We start from the raw sequence: 22,334 nt of genomic DNA, 5'->3' as shown, positions 1-22,334 counted from the left end.
TTAAATTCTTTTATTATTAAAAAGCAAACTAAAAATAAGTGAACTCTCTACTCAATAAATGACGAAGAGGTTAAAATAAAAGACACAGGATAATTAAAGATAAAAGTGCAGATGAATAATATTGAACACAAACAGAACAGTCAAAAGAATAAATGAACTTACAAGGAGACATAACCACCACAGATGGGGAAGAGATTAAAAGGGCCGTTAAACAGTGACCATGTACTGGTTAACAGACCCTCCTTTCTAAATGAACCCACTATGGAAAGAAGCTACAGACGTTTCATAGAGAAAAGCAACAGGCCCACTGAGTTCCAAGTCAACCTTTCAACCCCATTTCATGGACACATTCCACATTGTGTTGTTTCTGAAATCTGGGTCCACAGCCGCCCAGGGACTGAGTCTTCGCTCGCTCTCGCTTCCCCTTTTCCAGGCTCCCAAAGGCGGCGGCAGCGTCTCTCCCTATGTGCCACATTTTCTTAATCCAATCTGTCACTGATGGACATTTGGGTTGATTCCAAGTCTTTGCTATTGTGAATAGTGCTGCAATAAACATACGTGTGCATGTGTCTTTATAGCAGCATAATTTATAATCCTTTGGGTATATACCCAGTAATGGGATGGCTGGGTCATATGGTACATCTAGTTCTAGATCCTTGAGGAATCGCCATACCGTTTTCCATAATGGTTGAACTAGTTTACAATCCCACCAACAGTGTAAAAGTGTTCCTATTTCTCCACATCCTCTCCAGCACCTGTTGTTTCCTGACTTTTTAATGATTGCCATTCTAACTGGTGTGAGATGGTATCTCATTGTGGTTTTGATTTGCATTTCTCTGATGGCCAGTGATGAGGAGCATTTTTTCATGTGTCTGTTGGCTGTATGAATGTCTTCTTTTGAGAAATGTCTGTTCATATCCTTTGCCCACTTTTTGATGGGGTTGTTTGTTTTTTTCTTGTAAATTTGTTTGAGTTCTTTGTAGGTTCTGGATATTAGCCCTGTGTCAGATGAGTAGATTGCAAAAATTTTCTCCCATTCTGTAGGTTGCCTGTTCACTCTGATGGTAGTTTCTTTTGCTGTGCAGAAACTCTTTAGTTTAATGAGATCCCATTTGTCAATTTTGGCTTTTGCTGCCGTTGCTTTTGGTGTTTTAGACATGAAGTCTTTGCCCATGCCTATGTCCTGAATGGTACTACCTAGGTTTTCCTGTAGGATTTTTATGGTATTAGGTCTAACATTTAAGTCTCTAATCCATCTTGAATTAATTTTCGTATAAGGAGTAAGGAAAGGATCCAGTTTCAGCTTTCTACTTATGGCTAGCCAATTTTCCCAGCACCATTTATTAAATAGGGAATCCTTTCCCCATTTCTTGTTTCTCTCAGGTTTGTCAAAGATCAAATGGCTGTAGATTGAGGACTCTGTTCTGTTCCATTGGTCTATATCTCTGTTTTGGTACCAGTACCATGCTGTTTTGGTTACTGTAGCCTTGTAGTATAGTTTGAAGTCAGGTAGCGTGATGCCTCCAGCTTTGTTCTTTTGCCTTAGGATTGTCTTGGAGATGCGGGCTCTTTTTTGGTTCCATATGAACTTTAAAGCAGTTTTTTCCAATTCTGTGAAGAAACTCATTGGTAGCTTGATGGGGATGGCATTGAATCTATAAATTACCTTGGGCAGTATGACCATTTTCACGATATTGATTCTTCCTATCCATGAGCATGGTATGTTCTTCCATTTGTTTGTGTCCTCTTTTATTTCACTGAGCAGTGGTTTGTAGTTCTCCTTGAAGAGGTCCTTTACATCCCTTGTCAGTTGGATTCCTAGGTATTTGATTCTCTTTGAAGCAATTGTGAATGGAAGTTCATTCCTGATTTGGCTCTCTGTTTGTCTATTACTGGTGTATAAGAATGCTTGTGATTTTTGCACATTAATTTTGTATCCTGAGACTTTGCTGAAGTTGCTTATCAGCTTAAGGAGATTTTGGGCTGAGACAATGGGGTTTTCTAAATATACAATCATGTCATCTGCAAACAGGGACAATTTGACTTCTTCTTTTCCTAACTGAATACCCTTGATTTCTTTCTCTTGCCTGATTGCCCTAGCCAGAACTTCCAACACTATGTTGAATAGGAGTGGTGAGAGAGGGCATCCCTGTCTTGTGCCAGTTTTCAAAGGGAATTTTTCCAGTTTTTGTCCATTCAGTATGATATTGGCTGTGGGTTTGTCATAAATAGCCCTTATTATATTGAGATACGTTCCATCAATACCGAATTTATTGAGCGTTTTTAGCATGAAGGGCTGTTGAATTTTGTCAAAAGCCTTTTCTGCATCTATTGAGATAATCATGTGGTTCTTGTCTTTGGTTCTGTTTATATGCTGGATTATGTTTATTGATTTGCGAATGTTGAACCAGCCTTGCATCCCAGGGATGAAGCCCACTTGATCATGGTGGATAAGCTTTTTGATGTGTTGCTGAATCCGGTTTGCCAGTATTTTATTGAGGATTTTTGCATCGATGTTCATCAGGGATATTGGTCTAAAATTCTCTTTTTTTGTTGTGTCTCTGCCAGGCTTTGGTATCAGGATGATGTTGGCCTCATAAAATGAGTTAGGGAGGATTCCCTCTTTTTCTATTGATTGGAATAGTTTCAGAAGGAATGGTACCAACTCCTCCTTGTACCTCTGGTAGAATTCAGCTGTGAATCCATCTGGTCCTGGACTTTTTTTGGTTGGTAGGCTATTAATTGTTGCCTCAATTTCAGAGCCTGCTATTGGTCTATTCAGGGATTCAACTTCTTCCTGGTTTAGTCTTGGAAGAGTGTAAGTGTCCAGGAAATTATCTATTTCTTCTAGATTTTCCAGTTTATTTGCGTAGAGGTGTTTATAGTATTCTCTGATGGTAGTTTGTATTTCTGTGGGGTCGGTGGTGATATCCCCTTTATCATTTTTAATTGCATCGATTTGATTCTTCTCTCTTTTCTTCTTTATTAGTCTGGCTAGTGGTCTGTCAATTTTGTTGATCTTTTCAAAAAACCAATTCCTGGATTCATTGATTTTTTGGAGGGTTTTTTGTGTCTCTATCTCCTTCAGTTCTGCTCTGATCTTAGTTATTTCTTGCCTTCTGCTAGCTTTCGAATGTGTTTGCTCTTGCTTCTCTAGTTCTTTTAATTGCGATGTTAGAGTGTCAATTTTAGATCTTTCCTGCTTTCTCTTGTGGGCATTTAGTGCTATAAATTTCCCTCTACACACTGCTTTAAATGTGTCCCAGAGATTCTGGTATGTTGTATCTTTGTTCTCATTGGTTTCAAAGAACATCTTTATTTCTGCCTTCATTTCGTTATGTACCCAGTAGTCATTCAGGAGCGGGTTGTTCAGTTTCCATGTAGTTGAGCGGTTTTGATTGAGTTTCTTAGTCCTGAGTTCTAGTTTGATTGCACTGTGGTCTGAGAGACAGTTTGTTATAATTTCTGTTCTTGTACATTTGCTGAGGAGTGCTTTACTTCCAATTACATGGTTGATTTTGGAGTAAGTACGATGTGGTGCTGAGAAGAATGTATATTCTGTCGATTTGGGGTGGAGAGTTCTATAGATGTCTATTAGGTCTGCTTGGTGCAGAGATGAGTTCAATTCCTGGATATCCTTGTTAACTTTCTGTCTCGTTGATCTGTCTAATGTTGACAGTGGAGTGTTGAAGTCTCCCATTATTATTGTATGGGAGTCTAAGTCTCTTTGTAAGTCTCTAAGGACTTGCTTGATGAATCTGGGTGCTCCTGTATTGGGTGCATATATATTTAGGATAGTTAGCTCTTCCTGTTGAATTGATCCCTTTACCATTATGTAATGGCCTTCTTTGTCTCTTTTGATCTTTGATGGTTTAAAGTCTGTTTTATCAGAGACTAGTATTGCAACTCCTGCTTTTTTTTGTTCTCCATTTGCTTGGTAAATCTTCCTCCATCCCTTTATTTTGAGCCTATGTATGTCTCTGCGTGTGAGATGGGTCTCCTGAATACAGCAGACTGATGGGTCTTGACTCTTTATTCAGTTTGCCAGTCTGTGTCTTTTAATTGGAGCATTTAGTCCATTTACATTTAAGGTTAAGATTGTTATGTGTGCACTTGATCCTGCCATTATGATATTAACTGGTTATTTTGCTCGTTAGTTGATGCAGTTTCTTCCTAGCCTCAATGATCTTTACATTTTGGCATGTTTTTGCAATGGCTGGTACCGGTTGTTCCTTTCCATGTTTAGTGCTTCCTTCAGGGTCTCTTGTAAGGCAGGCCTAGTGGTGACAAAATCTCTAAGCATTTGCTTATCTGTAAAGGATTTTATTTCTCCTTCACTTATGAAACTTAGTTTGGCTGGATATGAAATTCTGGGTTGAAAATTATTTTCTTTAAGAATGTTGAATATTGGCCCCCACTCTCTTCTGGCTTGTAGAGTTTCTGCTGAGAGATCTGCTGTTAGTCTGATGGGCTTCCCTTTGTGGGTAACCCGACCTTTCTCTCTGGCTGCCCTTAAGATTTTTTCCTTCATTTCAACTTTGGTGAATCTGGCAATTATGTGTCTTGGATTTGCTCTTTCGAGGAGTATCTTTGTGGCGTTCTCTGTATTTCCTGGATTTGAATGTTGGCCTGCCCTACTAGGTTGGGGAAGTTCTCCTGGATGATATCCTGAAGAGTGTTTTCCAACTTGGTTCCATTTTCCCCCTCACTTTCAGGCACCCCAATCAGACGTAGATTTGGTCTTTTTACATAATCCCATACTTCTTGCAGGCTTTGTTCATTTCTTTTTCTTCTTTTTTCTTTTGGTTTCTCTTCTCGCTTCATTTCATTCATTTGATCCTCAATCGCTGATACTCTTTCTTCCAGTTGATCGAGTCGGTTACTGAAGCTTGTGCATTTGTCACGTATTTCTCGTGTCATGGTTTCCATCTCTTTCATTTCATTTAGGACCTTCTCTGCATTAATTACTCTAGCCATCAATTCTTCCACTTTTTTTCAAGATTTTTAGTTTCTTTGTGCTGGGTACGTAATTCCTCCTTTAGCTCTGAGAAATTTGATGGACTGAAGCCTTCTTCTCTCATCTCGTCAAAGTCATTCTCCGTCCAGCTTTGATCCGTTGCTGGCGATGAGCTGCGCTCCTTTGCCGGGGGAGATGCGCTCTTATTTTTTGAATTTCCAGCTTTTCTGCCCTGCTTTTTCCCCATCTTTGTGGTTTTATCTGCCTCTGGTCTTTGATGATGGTGATGTACTGATGGGGTTTTGGTGTAGGTGTCCTTCCTGTTTGATAGTTTTCCTTCTAACAGTCAGGACCCTCAGCTGTAGGTCTGTTGGAGATTGCTTGAGGTCCACTCCAGACTCTGTTTGCCTGGGTATCAGCAGCAGAGGCTGCAGAAGATAGAATATTTCTGAACAGCGAGTGTACGTGTCTGCTTCTTGCTTTGGAAGCTTCCTCTCAGGGGTGTACTCCTCCCTGGGAGGTGTGGGGTGTCAGACTGCCCCTAGTGGGGGATGTCTCCCAGTTAGGCTACTGAGGGGTCAGGGACCCACTTGAGCAGGGAGTCTGTCCCTTCTCAGATCTCAACCTCCGTGTTGGGAGATCCACTGCTCTCTTCAAAGCTGTCAGACAGAGTCGTTTGCGTCTGCAGAGGTGTCTGCTGCATTTGTTTAGTTTACTGTGCCCTGTCCCCAGAGGTGGAGTCTACAGAGACAGGCAGGTTTCCTTGAGCTGCTGTGAGCTCCACCCAGTTCGAGCTTCCCAGCAGCTTTGTTTACCTACCTAAGCCTCAGCAATGGGGGGCGCTCCTCCCCCAGCCTCGCTGCTGCTTTGCCCGTAGATCACAGACTGCGCTAGCAATGAGGGAGGCTCCGTGGGTGTGGGACCCTCCCGGCCAGGTGTGGGATATGATCTCCTGGTGTGCCTGTTTGCTTAAAGCGCAGTATTGGGGTGGGAGTTACCCGATTTTCCAGGTGTTGTGTGTCTCAGTTCCCCTGGCTAGGAAAAGGGACTCCCTTCCCCCTTGCGCTTCCCAGGTGAGGCAATGCCTCGCCCTGCTTCAGCTCTCGCTGGTCGGGCTGCAGCAGCTGACCAGCACCGATCGTCCGGCACTCCCCAGTGAGATGAACCCAGTACCTCAGTTGAAAATGCAGAAATCACTGGTCTTCTGTGTCGCTCGCGCTGCGAGTTGGAGACTGGAGCTGCTCCTATTCGGCCATCTTGCTCCGCCCCCCCCCCCCCCCCCCCGAAAAGGTAAAGCTGCAGTCTTAAATACTCTGTTTCTTTGCTTTCTGTAGAAAGAAATTCTACATCTCAGTGTGATGAATGCAGGTTATCTCATGTTGATTTGATGCTTGCGTCACACATTTAACTGATTAATAATAATGGAAACCATTAATGGATACACGTAATTTCTGACAATTGTTTAAAACATAGGGAAATTATTATCAAGTTGCCTTGCTAATGAAACTGTTGTAATTTACTTTTTTTTTTTTTTTTTTTTTTGTGACGGAATTTCACTCTTGTCGCACAGGCTGGAGTGCAATGACGCGATCTCGGCTCACTGCAACCTTCGCCTCCTCAGTTCGGGTGATTCTCCTGCCTCAGACTCCCGAACACCTGGGATTACAGGCATGTGCCAGCATGCCGGGCTAATTTTGTATTGTTAGTAGAGACGGGGTTTCACCATGTTGGTCAGGCTGGTCTGGAACTCCTGACCTTAGGTGATCTGCCCGCGTCGGTCTCCCAAAGTGCTGGGATCACAGGCATGAGCCACCGCACCCGACCTGTTGTAATTTACTTCTCTATACTAAAAGGTGTTTTACATATATAAAGTATTTTTCTTTATTATAATGAGAAATAGATGTTATAAAAATATTTGGGTACCAGGAAAGGATTTTAAATTTTAATACAGAAAGTAAAATTATAAAAGAAAAAAGTTGGCTGAAAAGGTTTTATGCTCCTGAAATAGTTACTCTTATAGTCAACAATATGAGCAAATCACAGCATGCTGAACCAAGAAGGCTATTTAGAAGAATGCAATTGACGAACTGAAACTGAGAAGGATTCTTAGGCCGTCTGTATGAATACCACAAATGAACTCATAGTCTGGTTCTTTTCTTTTTTCCTGTTTTCTATCATTGCCATTGACTGCTAAAACCATTCAGAGGAAGGTTAATGGGAAAACTTTATATTGAATAAATAAAACAACTGAAGCTGCTGATCAATCTTAGTATCACTAACTATGGAACAGCCAAACAAGACGTGTCTCCTGATGTGATGCAATAGAAAGTACATCACACTAACTATGAAGTATTTGTGCCAAAAGAAAAAATAAACACACACATAATAACTTAACTCTCATAAGTTTCTAGATATAACAGCTTTTAGGAACTACTTGGGATGGGTGTATTAAATGGCTCTCTGAGGGTATAATCTGATAAATATAGAAATTTATCCTAGAGAATCTATCTGTATTTTATAGGATAAATTACCTGGTTTCTTAAATAAATAAACATGATATGAAGTTTTAAAAAATGGAGGGGAAACACTTATATATTTAAAACAACCTGAGACACATCAAGCAAATGCAAATGTGTTAAATTTGTTTAGATTCTGAATTGAAGAAACTGATATAAAGACTTTTTCAGCCAATTGCAGATCTGTGAATAGGACAATTATAGATGTTATTTTGAAAAAACAAAACAAAACAAAACCCCATAACTGTTAGAAATAATAAACTGCCTGGAATTTGCTTTAAAATTTTCCAGCTAGGTATGTGTGGATGGGTGTGCATGTTCATGTTTATGTGTGTATAGGTGAAACAAAATTGGTAAAATGTTGATAATTATTGCACTTTGTGATGAGTACATGGGGATTCCTTATACTCTACTCTCCACTTCTAGATATGTTTGAAATTTTGCAGGAAAAAAGCCTAAAAATGGCTTATTTTCTAAGTATTGTACTATCTGTACAAAGAACCTGATTATCCACATATATATATATATATATAGGCTGTAAACTCAATATTTATATTACAATACAAATACATATAATTATTCTTCTTAATTGTGGAACAATGCCAACATTTAAAAAAGCAGATTTTGCTTTGGAAAATTTTATAAAATCTCTCTAGTTGAGGATCAAGGAAGCTTTATCCCAGCTGTTCATCTCTTTGGTAGGCATTAGAATCCTCAAGTTTTCTGCTAACGAAAGGAACTTGTTTCACAATGGGCAGAGTGTTGGCCTCATTCCATTGACTCTTGGTTTACTCAGATTGGCTTTTACAGAGCATAAGGTAGTTATATTAAGTGCCAACTCATCACTTTATTTTAGCAAGATGAATTGCCTCACGAATCCCTAAAGAGAATATCTTACTTATAAGATACAACTTTCTTTAAGGGAATTATCCCATGTACTTAGATTAAAACCCAGTGTAAAATGTGCTTTAAATGAGGCACTTTTAAATTTCTGACCTTGTTCCTGGGTATTTCTTCCCTATAAGTGCAGAATTTTCCCCTCCTGGTAAAACAGAAAAACTCTTCTAAAATGTGGAAGAAATTGCAAATGATCTTCAGCACCAGGTACCTTTACTTCTTATCGGTATTTAATTCAATAAATCAAAATGTGATTTGTAGCAAATATAAGGGGTCTTAAATATTGAACAGGAATTAAGACATAGATTACAATGTTCTACTGATGTACTAACTCAGGAATGTAGGTCAAGCGTTTTATATTATTATCACAGGTTCTTATTTTATTAATGCATGCTTTGACAATGGAAAAAGGGATTATAACCTTCTATTGTTAGTCATTATTTTATTATTTAAAATATATAGCAATCATTTAAACATTTTTATATAACAGGACATACATGTTTAGAAAAGCAATCTCAGCAACAGGTCTCATAGAGAAATACATCTAATAATTTGCTTCAATGGAAATCATTGCTGCTTCTTCAGAGCAATAACAGCGTAACATCTGGGAGATTTCACAGGATCAAACAACTTCACAAGAGCAGACCACACAATATCTTCCTGCAAATTGATAAGTGATTTAGAAATACAACCATTTGTTGAAGAAAAAAATGAGAGATGAGTCGGATTATATATTGTAATATAAAAAATACATAAAAACAAAGAAATCTACCATGTGTTCTCTTCTGTGAAGGTGCTTCACAGAAAATTCTTATTCTTTGTTAAAATTAACATTCACAATTACACCTTCAAGAAAATTTATGCTGAGGAAACAAGGATGTACATAGAGAGTGAACTCCAAGTTTATTCTTTGCTACGGTTGTGAAAAACTGGAAGTGGCCAATCACAAATGAATATTAGTTAAATAAATTATTTTATGATTAAATGTTCACTTTCTAGTACATTTAATATGGTGGGAAATTCTGAATAAAATAAAATAAATTAGATGTAAAACTGCATTTATAATTTTATTGTAAATTTAATTGAAGTACAAATAATGTGCACGTATATATATATATATATATACACATATATATACATAACCACATATATTTGAGAGATTCCTTAAATGTATTAAAAATTTAATAGTTGAGCTATTAAATAAAAGGTAGGATTATGACTACTCTTAATTTTCTTTATTATATACCCTGTATTTTAAATTTTTTAACATAAATGTGCATTATTTTATAAGATATTGATTGAAATATTAAATATAACATTTCTATAATTTCTATAATTTCATAACAACCTATTAATCTTTGTGCATATTGTTTTGCTTACCTCTTGTACATAGGTCATTGGAGATTGTTTTGAAAAGGGATGTGAGAATCTAGTAAAATAGGTACTGATTTTATCACCCACTAACTTAGGAACCAAAGCTTTCCTGTGATTTGAAGTTAGCTGGCAGCTTAGGAAAGTACATCATTATTTACATATTTAAAAATTGCCTTTCTCCATAAAAATACAAATTAGAACAAAGCAAACATTTTAAAATATCCATTTGTTCCAATCAGCATTTGTTCCAATTATCAAAATAGGAAAGTAAAGCTTCCCATACGACAAAATAAAACTGTTAAAGAGTCTACAGCAGAAACACTCGGTGAATCCATGAATGGGTTAAATTTAAAAAGTTCACGAAACTGTTTTGACCATAGCTCATAGTAGAATCTGCAAAAAATATTTTCCTTAAAGACAACCCGAAAGACAGTATTTTTGTCATTTACCATAGACAAATTGTGAAAAAACAGAAGGAATCTTCCTTGATCAGAAAGAAGTTTCTATTCTGCAGAATCCATATGGCCAACACTCCAAAAGTGAATTAAAAGACAAATTCGTACAAAATGAAATGTATTTACAATATCTTTTATGTCAGGCCTTTATTAATTTCAGCTATACAATATTTCATATATAGTGGTTTATGTTCACTGCCTATGTATAGTAATTACCATACAATTAAAAGAATGTAAACTTTATTATAGCAGCCTTGCTGAAAACATCTGTTGTACATATGTTTATATGTTTAAAAAGAGATGGAATGAACATTTAAACTATGAAAACGTAATGAGAAAAATTTTCTGACTAGTTTTATGTGACTCTTATCCTAGATATAAGTGGCTCTATATTACTGTATTTAATAAAATATTTGTTATATATTTTAAAATAACATAATTTACCTGCTCTTTCAGGTAACAAAGTCGATCCAGAAGAATCAAAGTCTCTATACAGGGAGCCAGAACAACTTTCAACTATAATAAAAAAATTAGATAGGTAGGTTGGTGGTACTTAAAAAAAAGAAAAAGAAAAGACTAGTTTATTTCCTTAAACCTATGTTTAAGTAAATGCATCTACAGAAGTTTATATAGGCTGAATCTCCAATACCCATGTACAACTTCAGAAAATGAATATTTCAGAGATCAAAAGTTTTTCTTTAATAATAGGAAAAGAATGTCCTTTAAGTGACTGTGAGGTAGACTCCAACAAGCAATCATACGTGATAGAAAGCTTTTAAAGGGGTACTAAGAATGAAATTCATTAAAAGGAATGCTTGTGAAATAACTGCATTGGGACCAATATGTGTTCAAAGAACTCTGAAACTTTTTGTGCATTTATAATACTTTTTAAAGAGAAATCTACCATGTGTTCTCTTTATTACATTACTGACACCTAATATAGTCCTGAAATAGGAAATGATCCAAAACAGTTTTTCTACAGTAAGAGAAAAACACCATAGATTGCTTGGCCCACAATAAAATTTAATAGGACCCTATTCAAGTCTAGCAATATATCTAATTCAATATGCTTAACTCTGAGATTTACCATATTAAAAGCTTCCAGCTCATTCATTCGAGGCTTATACTTCTCGTAGTAGTTCATTATAATTTTTTCTGGCAGCTTCAAGATAAAAAACAACAATAAATTTAACAATAGTTTAAAAATATTTTTCCTTGTCAAACATATCCTAAAGTAAAATCAACATGACATCAATTTAATACAACTTAGGTGTCTGAAGAACTTGCTCTAAGGATATTCATGAAGCAAGTCAAGATAACTCTAAATTACTTAAAACTTTTACACTGATAGAGGTTATGCAGCACATCATAAATAAAACCACCAGTAACATTCCATTAATATTGTTTAATTTCAACAACTAATAAGGAAATGTTTACTTTCATTTGTTATTATGCTTCGGGCATACAGGAGGAGCTCAAACATTTTTTGACTAAAATTAAATTTTACAACACTCTATTTAAAACAAGACATCTTTGAGCAAAATTCAAAGGTGAGAGAAACACAATGGCATATGTTCATACTTAAGGTAGTTTCTTCTAACATCCACTTGACAAGTCCATCAGAGAGAATTACTTTTCTTTCTTTTTCTTTTTTTTCTAAAACAAATACGTACAGTATGTTGAACTCTTGTATTCAGTAGGCCACTCTCTAGTTCAATTGTGCTTTTGCTACTGCTAGATCAGCTTTGTTACTGAGTCAATTGTATTTATTTCTAAACTTGCTATGCCAGTTACATTATTGTCATAACATACAGGTTGAGTATCCTTAATCCAAAATCTGAAATGCTCCAAAATCTGAAGCTTTTTGGGTGACAACATGACTTTCAAAGGAAATGATCACTGGAGCACTTCAGATTAGGGATGCTCAAATGGTAAGTATATAAGGTAAATATTAAAAAAAAAAAATCTGAAATCTGAAACACTTCTGGTCCCAAGCGTTTTAGATAAGGAATACTCAACCTATCATGTAAATAAGTATTACATAACAAATGAAATATGAAAGCAGCAGGAAAAATTGATTCTATAAGTTGAATGCCTTTGTGAAAGGCCTGATAAAGCAGAGTTACCAAAAGAAATTGTCAATTAGATGTGGTTAGCACAAATGAAAGGCTGGATAAAACGAGTGAAAATCTGAAAAGACTTGTAGTCAGGTTTATTTGCAAATGGTTAAATAAATTTATTATTTTTTCAAATTCCTTTTTTTTTTTTTTTTTTTACTATTGTACTAAATTTCTTTTGAATTTAAAAAACTATAAAGGGTAGTGGAAAGTAAGGCTTTGTCTCATTCAATTTCTTGTGAAGCCTTCCAGAAAAACTCTCCCCCTTTGTACAGAACCCATGCAGATTACACACTCCCCATCCTTTTCAAAACTTTGCCATTTTCTGAATCAAATGAGTCCCTGCTGGAGCAAACTTTTGCAGAAGAATATGTTGGACTAAACCCAGGCCTGAACTTCAAGGCAGCAAAAACTCTCATCTCACAAAATTATGTGTGTTGAATTACACTCTTTAGTTCTCTCCTCTATCATCTGAAGATCAGCAGTTGTAAGGTAACTCAGAACTCATAATCTTCCCTAACTTGCTCCCTAAAAACGTATTTCTTCAATATGATTTTTTGGGTGCTCCATTTTCTTTGTTTTCTTTTGTGCTAAATTGGGAAGCACCATGCTGGTCATCAGTTATGTTTGTTTCAAACGAGAGATTGTTGATTTTGTTCCTCAGGATAAGACATTTTAGAGAAATATGTTCTGTTGATTTTGTCTGAGATCTGTAACCGTGGGCATTTCCTCTTGACATCTTTCTGCATCCCTCTTTTACCTTCATTATACTTTGTAATATACATAGTTTAAGATTTCAAATTCTTTCTGATATTGACAAAGAGAGTTTTGTTTCTCTTTCTCATTCTGTTTGCTGCTTTTGAGTGTATTCTGGAGAGAAAAGGTGAGAACACCTTTTTACTCTAATGTTTAAAAAAAAGTTTGTTGTTTTAGGAGATCCAAAACTAGATATTATAGACTAGGCATTGTAAGTATGTTTGATGCAAAAAAGCCAAGGGAGAACTCCAAACAGTGAAACCATATGCAAACCTGTGTGCCAAAAAACCCAAACCAAATCAAACCAAAAATGGCCTTGTTCTTACAAGTGCATAAGAAGTATACAGTTGGCCTTCTCTAACTGCAGGTTCTGTACCCACAGACTCAATCATCTGCAGATCAGAAATATCCACACACACACACACACAAAATAACAATGCAAAGTGACATCAGCACGACAACTGACTACAGATGCCTGATGCCAGTCACCCCATACAATAAAGACACAAGGCAATGAATATACAGATGAGATTTGACTGGAGTGTTGAATGGAGAGCACTGGAGTACAGCAGGGAAGTGGAGATGCACCTGTGGTGATTAGAAGTCCAGGTGGGCAGTTTGGACACACCTAGCCTCTGTAGCTCCATCTTCTCTGATTGGATGAGATCTGCCCCAAATCAGCAGAAACTTCCTGTTACAGGGAAAAAGTAAGCAGAAGAATGCTACCAGCCCCTACTGCCATAACAAACACTTACCATCCTTTCTACAGGAGAATCTCATAGTCCTCGTAAGTAGTGAGCCCAGTTTGGGAGCTTCCAGGAACCCTCACAGCTGCATTGTCCCAGATGAGGAGTACAATGCGTGCACTCCCCACCCCCACTTAGCCTTGTATGCCAAGCTTCTACAGCACAGAGCCATCTTAAGACCAGAGTAACATCAGGAGTGCACCCTGCTCTGAAAGTCAGTGACACTACCTCTACACCACTGGGGCTCTATCTTCATTCCACCAAGCCCATATGGGTGGCTGACTGCCACAACCTAAGCTGCATGGGGCCTGGGTCCAGGATTGGCTGTCACTCTGGTCCTACACAGCAGAGAAACCAACTCACTTCTAGACACAAAAACAGTCTGGCAGTCCTGTCTAGTGTAAACCTACCCTTGAACTGGCAAAATTGCTGCACGCCCTCTCCTGAGGGGAGAGGCCGTGAAGCCTCCAAACAACTGACATGCTCTGGGGCCAGGTGAAGTACTACACACCCACACCCAAGGATGTACAAACAGCCCTGTGGTGCCACACCCCCTGAGCTACCCAAAGGTCCAATGCACTCAATCAGGGTCTGAGAAAGACAGTCCCACAGTCTGCCCCTAGAGGGCAATCACCCAGGCTCACTGAGCAGCTGTGGGCCTATGACACAGGCCTGAGAAATAGCTCTGGGGACCATCCCCATTATACAAGCCTCCAAGCAAGCTGAGTAGCTGTGTGCCTACATTCCAGGCTTGAGAAGCAGCTCTCCCCAGGACAGACCTGGCCGACATGCCCTAGGGTCAGTTGAACAGCCTTGCACCCCTGTCCCAGGCCTTGAGAAACAGCCCTGCGGGCAGCTCTTTGCAGTCCCACCCCAAGCTGACTGAACAACTGTGTATATGCGCTCCCAGCCAGAGTAACTCCCCAGAACCCCAGTGCCAACTCCAAGCTGGCTGACCCATCATATGCAGGCATGCACCCCCAACCTGAGAAACAGCACAGTGAGGCCACCCCTAGCAAAGCTGCCCCACCACTGTCCACAAACTCTCTCAGCCTAGGCCACTGAGACACTCATGAGTGCCACTAGCATGAACTGCATCTGAACAATCTATGTGGACACTGCACTACTGCATCCACCTAGGACCACAGCCAATGTACCCCACCCTACTAATATCCCTAAACCCATTCATATGAGTAAGCCTTTCCTTATGAAACCTACTCTATAAAATTGGATGATGTGACTTTTCCACCAAGTGCATAGAAACCAATGCAGGGAAACATCAAACATGAAAAAGCAAGGAAACATGACACCTCCAAAGGAACACAATAATCTTCTAGTAGTGGAACCAAACTATAAGGAAAGACACAAAATGCCAGAGAAAATAATTCAAAAATAATAATCTTAAGAAGACTCAGTACAAATAGATAAGTCAATGAAATCCAGAATGATAAATTAAAGAGATAGATATAAAAAAGAACCAAATTGAAATCCCACAGCTGAATAATTCAAGGAATGAAATAAAAAATACAATTGAGAGCTTCAATAACAGAATAGACCTAGCAGAACAATTTTTTTCAAAATGAAAAAGACAAAACATTTTACTGATGAGTGCACAAATGAACCTAGACAACCACTAAGAGTTCCTCACACTTTCATGTACTCACAAAATTATTTCATCTTTATAGACATAAGTGAACAACTGGCTCTGCTACTTCTTAAAGATGTGAAAAATTTCTTAAGTTTAAATATACAGTCTTAATTACTCCAATGTCCCAATGTCCCAAGACAGATTGTAGGTAATGGAATCTCAACTGCATCTCAAAGAATCAAAAACAAAAAACAAAACTCAATGCAATCTATAAGATTAATATATTTATAGGAAAAATTCATATTAAGTAAATTCTACCCCTTTCTCCCTCTTATCTATTATCTCTCTCAGTTACTGACAAATTTTTTATAGTATAAGAGGGCAGCAAAATTTCTCATCAACTTTTTCAAAAATAAACTATTAAAAAGATACCCAAGGGACTTATGAATATAACACCATTGAAATTATTTACTGAGAAAATACTTTGCATTTCTATAGTATTTTTAAGTAAGTTCTCCAAACTGCTTCAGAATCTGTAGTGTTTTCACAAGTAACATTTTATTGGAGTTATCATCATATGACATAGTTGGTATGGAAATGATTACATCTAATAGATGAAAAAGATTTAGACATAAAGAACATCATGCCCTAATGTCATATGATGTTACTGCTAAGAGTTAGGATTAGAACTCTCACCCTATTCTTAATCCAGTTTGGTATCCTAAGACCCTATATATTCTGTTTCACAGAATGCTACTAGTCACTGTGCTCATGTGTTCAAACAAGTTTGGGCAATGCTGTGTTAAACAAAGCCAACCATATTCCCAGAGGCTTTACCATGCATAATAAATATCCAGGAAGGGTATGGAGAATAGGGCAGGTGCCATAAACTGAAAGCCCTGTAGGCACCAGATAGGTAACAAAAGTGAGGAGGCAGGGCTAGAGAATGTGGCCCCATCTAGTGGGGCCCTGACCACACAGGAATGCAGTCTAAGCTAGCCTAGTCTTTTCAGAGAAGCTACAAATCTGAGTTTTAATTTCAAATTCCAAGGTATTTATGCATGTTGCATCAATTTAAGAAAAAGAAAACACTGTAGTATGAAAAAAACATTTAGGTCAGATCAGGCTGGTCTCATTTAGAAAATCTGAAATACCATGAGTCACAATTTTATTTTCCCATAGGACCTTCATTCAAAGGATCTATTAATTTCTTAGACCTCTGCAGAACAGTGTTGAAAATGTGCCCTTTGAAAGCAAGCCTCTTGTCCTCCTAGACCATTATGGTGGGAGCACCTCTAAACCCCAAGCATGAATTATTCAGGGTTTACTTAAATTGAAGTCAAAATTAATACCCAGCCTTAACTGTTCATGTAGAAATGTTTCTTTTCTGACAAATCTAGCCCTTGCAAATCTGTATTTCTCAACTTCTCAACAATTATACTGATAACTGAAGATATCTTTACAATAAGCCTCACAATTGAATTGTGAAAAATAATACCATAATTGATTTGATATGAAAAAGACCCTTCAACTTTCTGAAACAATTTTAAATATATAAGTGGTTTGAAGGCATTTACAAGTTTAGAATTTGGGTTGAAACTAGTGAGAGTTTCAAACACTATAATACTTGCAATGTAACTTTTCTAAGGCAGAAAGTCTTTTTTTTTTTTTTCTTTTCCTATTCTTTCCTCTTTTCCCTTTCATTTCTGCCCTGTCTTCTTCACTTCTGCCCGGTAAAAATTAGTTCAGAGAGCCTGATGGTTGTTTACCGTAGTGCCTAGCATTGATTACTGTAGTGCCTAGCATTTTAGTAGAAACAGCATAAAAGTGTTTAATCACGTGGCAAATGATTTTCTCCTTGTAGTGTCTACTTGGTCCATACTCACTTCTTTTGACAGGTAAAATACTCATCTTCTTTTGACTGGTAAAATAGCTACCCTGATCCAGGGATCAAGTACTGAATGCATCATATTTCCAGAGCCATGAGAAAATAAACACACCTGTTATAGTCAAATGAGACTAACTCCTATTTTATTTCCATGGATGAAATAAAAACCTGGGTTCATTGGGAACCCTTGGAGGAACCTAAGAAATGTAACATTGGCCGGGCGCGGTGGCTCAAGCCTGTAATCCCAGCACTTTGGGAGGCCGAGACGGGCGGATCACGAGGTCAGGAGATCGAGACCATCCTGGTTAACACGGTGAAACCCCGTCTCTACTAAAAAATACAAAAAACTAGCCGGCCGAGGTGGCGGACGCCTGTAGTCCCAGCTACTCGGGAGGCGGAGGCAGGAGAATGGCGGGAACCCGGGAGGCGGAGCTTGCAGTGAGCTGAGATCCGGCCACTGCACTCCAGCCTGGGTGACAGCGCGAGACTCCGTCTCAAAAAAAAAAAAAAAAAAAGAAATGTAACATTTGGAGTTATAATATAGAAATAAGAAATAATCATGAATTTCTTTCAAATAGTCTCAAATCAGTTTTTTTAAGTCCTATTTCTTTCTTCTCAACAGCTTTGGTGGCCAAGATAGAATTTCATTTCCTACATTGTCAGTGATTATTCTCCTTGATGGACACAGGATTTGTGGAGTCTAAAGAGAACATACAATTCTAAAGTGTTCATGTTGGAAAGGGAACTCTGCAATGATCAGAAGGATTGAGTCAGTTTTAGTATAAAAAATGAGAACTATATTAACAATGAGGCTGACTACACAGAGTTTTGAGCTAGAGACTCACTCTACCCGATACCACTGACATGTTGAAATGCTAGATGAAACTGACATAGAAAAATAATCCTGGAGTTTAAAATATGTCTGACATGGTAGTATCTGGTCACTGTCTTCTGCAGTCATGGGCATAAACCTCAAAGAGCACCACTTTAATCCATGACATAAAGATTAACCTCAATAATATAGATATCTTCTGCATGCACTTGTCTTTCACCTGCACTCTGCAAAGCTCCAATTAGAAGGTGGTATGGTTTGGCTGTGTCCCCATCCAAATCTCATTTTGAATTGCAGTTCCCATAATCCCCACATGTCCTGGGAGGGACCTGGTGGGAGGTAATTGAATCATGGGGGCAGTTTCTCCCATGCTATTTTCATGATAGTAAGTTCTCATGAGATCTGATGGTTTTATAAGGGGCTCCCCTCTTTGCTCAGCTCTCATTCTTCTCCTTCCTATTGGGGTGTGAAGAAGGATGTGTTTGTTTCCCCTTCTGCAATGGATCTTAAGTTTCCTGAAGACTCCCCAGCCCTGAGGAAATGTGAGTTAATTAAACCTTTTTCCTTTATAAATTACCCAGTCTTGGGCAGTTCTTTATAGCAGGGTGAGAACAGACTAATACAGAAGGTCTCTCAACAAAACCATATGCAGTTGCAGCATCTTCCATATGATGTAGAAATACTTTATGTTAATGTTGACATCCAAAAAAGTGAGAAACACCAAGACAGAAATACAGATTTAAAAAATTAAAGTGTAGGGAATTCTTACCAACTCATTATACGAGGCCGGCATAACACTGATACCAAAAGCAGATAAGGACACAACAATAAAAACATAAAACTACAGGTCAAAACCTCTGACAAACATTAAACACAAAAATAATCAACAAAATACTAGCAAACTGAATCCAACAGAATATCAAAGATAACACACTATGATCAAGTGAGATATATCTCAGGAATGCATGGCTGGTTCAACATACACAAAGCAATAAATGTGACATGACATCAACAGAATGAAGGATAAAAACTGTAGTATTATCTCAATAGATGTAGAAAAAGCATTTGATAAAATTCAACATCCATCCATGATAAAAGCTTTCAACAACCTTGACATGGAAGAAACATGCCTCAACATAATAAAGGCCATATATGACAATTCCATAGCTAACATCATACTGAAAGGGGGAAAACTGAAAGTTTTTCCTCTAAGAACTTTAACAAGGCAAAGATGTCCAGTCTTACCACGCGCATGCAACAAAGTACTGGAAGTTCTAATCAGAGCAATTAGGCAAGAAAAAGAAATAAAGGACATCCAAGTTGGAAAGGAGAAAGTAAAATTATCCCTGTTTCCAGATGATATGATCTTATATATAGAAAAACCTAAAGATTCTACCAAAAAAAAGTCTTAGAATTAATAAACAAATTTAGTAAAATTGCAGAACATAAAATCAACATACAACAATTATTGCATTTCCATACAAAATGAACTGGATTACAAAATTAAGAAGTCAATTCCATTTACAATAGTCATAAAGGAAATAAAATATATATGAATAAATTTAACCAAGGAGGTAAAAGACCTCTACAAGGAAAACAACAAAACACTGAAGAAACTGAAGTGGATAGAAACAAATGGAGAAACATCCCATGCTCATGGATCCAAAGCATTAATAATATTAAAATGACCATACTACCCAAAGCAATGTACAGGTTCAATGCAATCCCTATTGAAATACCAATGACATTCTACACAGAATTAGAAAAAAAAAGCATTAAAATCTGTATGGAGTTACAAAAGATCCAGAATAGCCAAAGCAATCTTGAACCACAAGAACAAAGCTGGAAGCATCACACTACTAGACATCAAAATGTTCTACAAAGCTGTAATAACCAACACAACATGATACTGGCATAAAAACAGAAACACAGACAAATGCAATAGAACAGAGAACCCAGAAATAAATCCATGTGTCCACCAAAATCAGCTAATTTTTGACAAAGATGTCAAGAATATACATTGGGGAAAGAATAATCACTTCCATAAATGTTGCTGGGAAAACTGAATATCCATATGCTGAGGAATTAAACTAGACACCTCACCTCTCATCCTATACAAAAATCAACTCAGAATGGATCCCAAGACCTAAATATAAGACCCAAAACAACAAAACTACTAGGAGAAAACACAGGGCATTGAAATGCTTCAGGATGTTGCTCTGGGAAAATATTTTTGAGTAAGACCTCAAAAGCACAGGCAACTAAAGCAAAAATAAGCAAAGAGGATTATATGAAACTAAAAAAGCTTCTGCAGAGCAAACAAAACAATCATCAGAGGGAACAAGACAATCTACAGACTAGGAGAAAATATCTGTAAACTCTTCATCCAACCTAGAATTAATATCCAGAATATACAAGGAACTCAAATATCTCAACAGCAAAACAACAACAACAACAACAAACCCAAACATCCAAGGAAAAAAAGGCCAAATAATCTGAGCTGACATTTCTCAAAAGAAAACATACAAATGGCCAAAAAATATAGAAAAAAAATGCTCAACATCACTAATCATCGGGGAAATGCAAATCAGAACCACAATGAGGTATCATCTCACCCAGTTAGGATGGCTATTATGAAAAAGATAAAAAATGACAAACGTTGGCAAGGATGCAGAGAAAAAGGAACTCCCATACTCTGTTGGTGAGAATGTAAACTAGTATAGCCACTATGGAGAAGAGGATAGAGGTTCCTGAAAGAACTATAAATGGAACTATCATATGATCCAGCAATCCCACTACTGGACATTTACCCAAAGGAAAAGAAATCAATGTATCAAAGAGACATCTGCATCCCTATGTTTACTTAACACTATCTATGACAGCCAAGATATAGAATCAACCTAGGTGTCCATCAACAGATTAACAGGGACAAAGAAAATGTGGTACGTATAAATGAAATATGTGGTATGAAACAATGAAATATGATTTGGCCATAAATAACATTGAAATCCTTAATTCCTGGCAACATGTGTAGAACTGTAGAACATTAGGTTAAGTGAAATAACCCAGGATCAGAATGTTAAAAACATAGTATCTTCTCACTCAGATGCAGAAGCTGGGGGAAAAAAAAAAAGCTAATCTCGTGGAAGTAAAATGTAGTACAGAGGATTCCAGAGGCTTGGAAGGGTAGGGGGAAGTGCATTATAGAGAGTGATTTGTTAAAGAATATAAAATTATGACTAGATAAGAGGATTAAGTTCTAGTGGTCTATAGCATTGTAGGATGACTATAGTTAACAATAATATGCTATGTAGTTTCAAATAGCTAGAAGGAGGATCCTGAATGTCCCCCAAACAAAGGAATGATAAATGTTTGAGATGATGGATATGCTAATCATCCTGGTCTAATCACTATACACAATATATATTGCAACATCACTATGTATATCATAAATATGTACAATTATTATTTGTCCATTTAAAAAATAAAAAAACAATACAGTATAACTACTTACATAGCATTTACACTGTATTAGGTATTATATGTAGTCTAGAGATTATCTAAAGTATACAGAAGGATATGCATAGGTTCTATACAAATACTGTGACACTAGGGACTGGAGCATCCACGGATTTGGATATCCATGGGAGTTCTGGAACCAATCCCTTGAGGACAGCAAGGAATGACTGTATTCATGTGTTTTTAAGTGAAAAATTCAGTGCTTAAAGAGTGATTTCATGCTTTAATCAACTTTTTAAATTAAATGCTTAAAAATTAGGCTCATTAGATTACAGAGATTATATACCTGATGTAAATGACGAGTTGATGGGTGCTGACGAGTTGATGGGTGCAGCACACCAACATGGCACAAGTATACATATGTAACAAACCTGCACGTTATGCACATGTACCCTAGAACTTAAAGTATAATAATAATAATAATAAAAGAAAATTTTAAAATGAAGAGAGTATCTCATTTAAGCTGTATATATACACCTTAAAGACAGATGTCAGAAGTATATTCATAGTCTCATGTTATAGACATGTATATTTATGTATATACATTATGTTAAATGAAATAAGCCAGAATCAGAACGTTAAACATAATATGTTCTCACTCATATGCAGAAGCTGGAAAAAACATTAATCTCATAGAAATAAAATATAGTACAGAGGATTCCAGAGGCTTGGAAGGGTAGGGTGAAGTG

At 37.2% G+C, this 22,334-nt stretch overlaps 1 protein-coding gene across 8 annotated transcripts in view; it reads right to left on the bottom strand.

Moving 5' to 3' along the window:
• Positions 1–5,001: 5,001 nt before the first annotated feature.
• Positions 5,002–22,334, bottom strand: part of METTL25 (methyltransferase like 25) — a 127,805-nt gene continuing 110,472 nt past the window's right edge. For 4 of the 8 annotated variants that reach the window (XR_012419759.1, XR_012419760.1, XM_005571656.4 and 1 more), the window contains 3 exons: positions 11,287–11,361; positions 10,644–10,715; positions 8,723–9,030 (listed from right to left, as the gene is read on the bottom strand). Coding sequence is in view for 3 of the 8 variants with exons in the window: in XM_005571656.4 (XP_005571713.3) it covers positions 8,938–9,030; positions 10,644–10,715; positions 11,287–11,361 (240 nt within the window). In the remaining 5 variants the exon portion in view is untranslated. Of the gene's footprint in view, positions 6,286–8,722; positions 9,031–10,643; positions 10,716–11,286; positions 11,362–12,891; positions 13,764–22,334 lie in introns of those variants that run through there. The other 4 variants (XR_012419756.1, XR_006690564.3, XR_012419761.1 and 1 more) reach the window with 2 other exon arrangements.

The sequence above is a fragment of the Macaca fascicularis genome, chromosome 11, assembly GCF_037993035.2.
Source record: "Macaca fascicularis isolate 582-1 chromosome 11, T2T-MFA8v1.1".
NCBI classification, from domain to species: domain Eukaryota; kingdom Metazoa; phylum Chordata; class Mammalia; order Primates; family Cercopithecidae; genus Macaca; species Macaca fascicularis.
The sequence above is the reverse complement of the archived record's forward strand: the minus strand, read 5'-3'. Positions and strand labels throughout refer to the sequence as shown.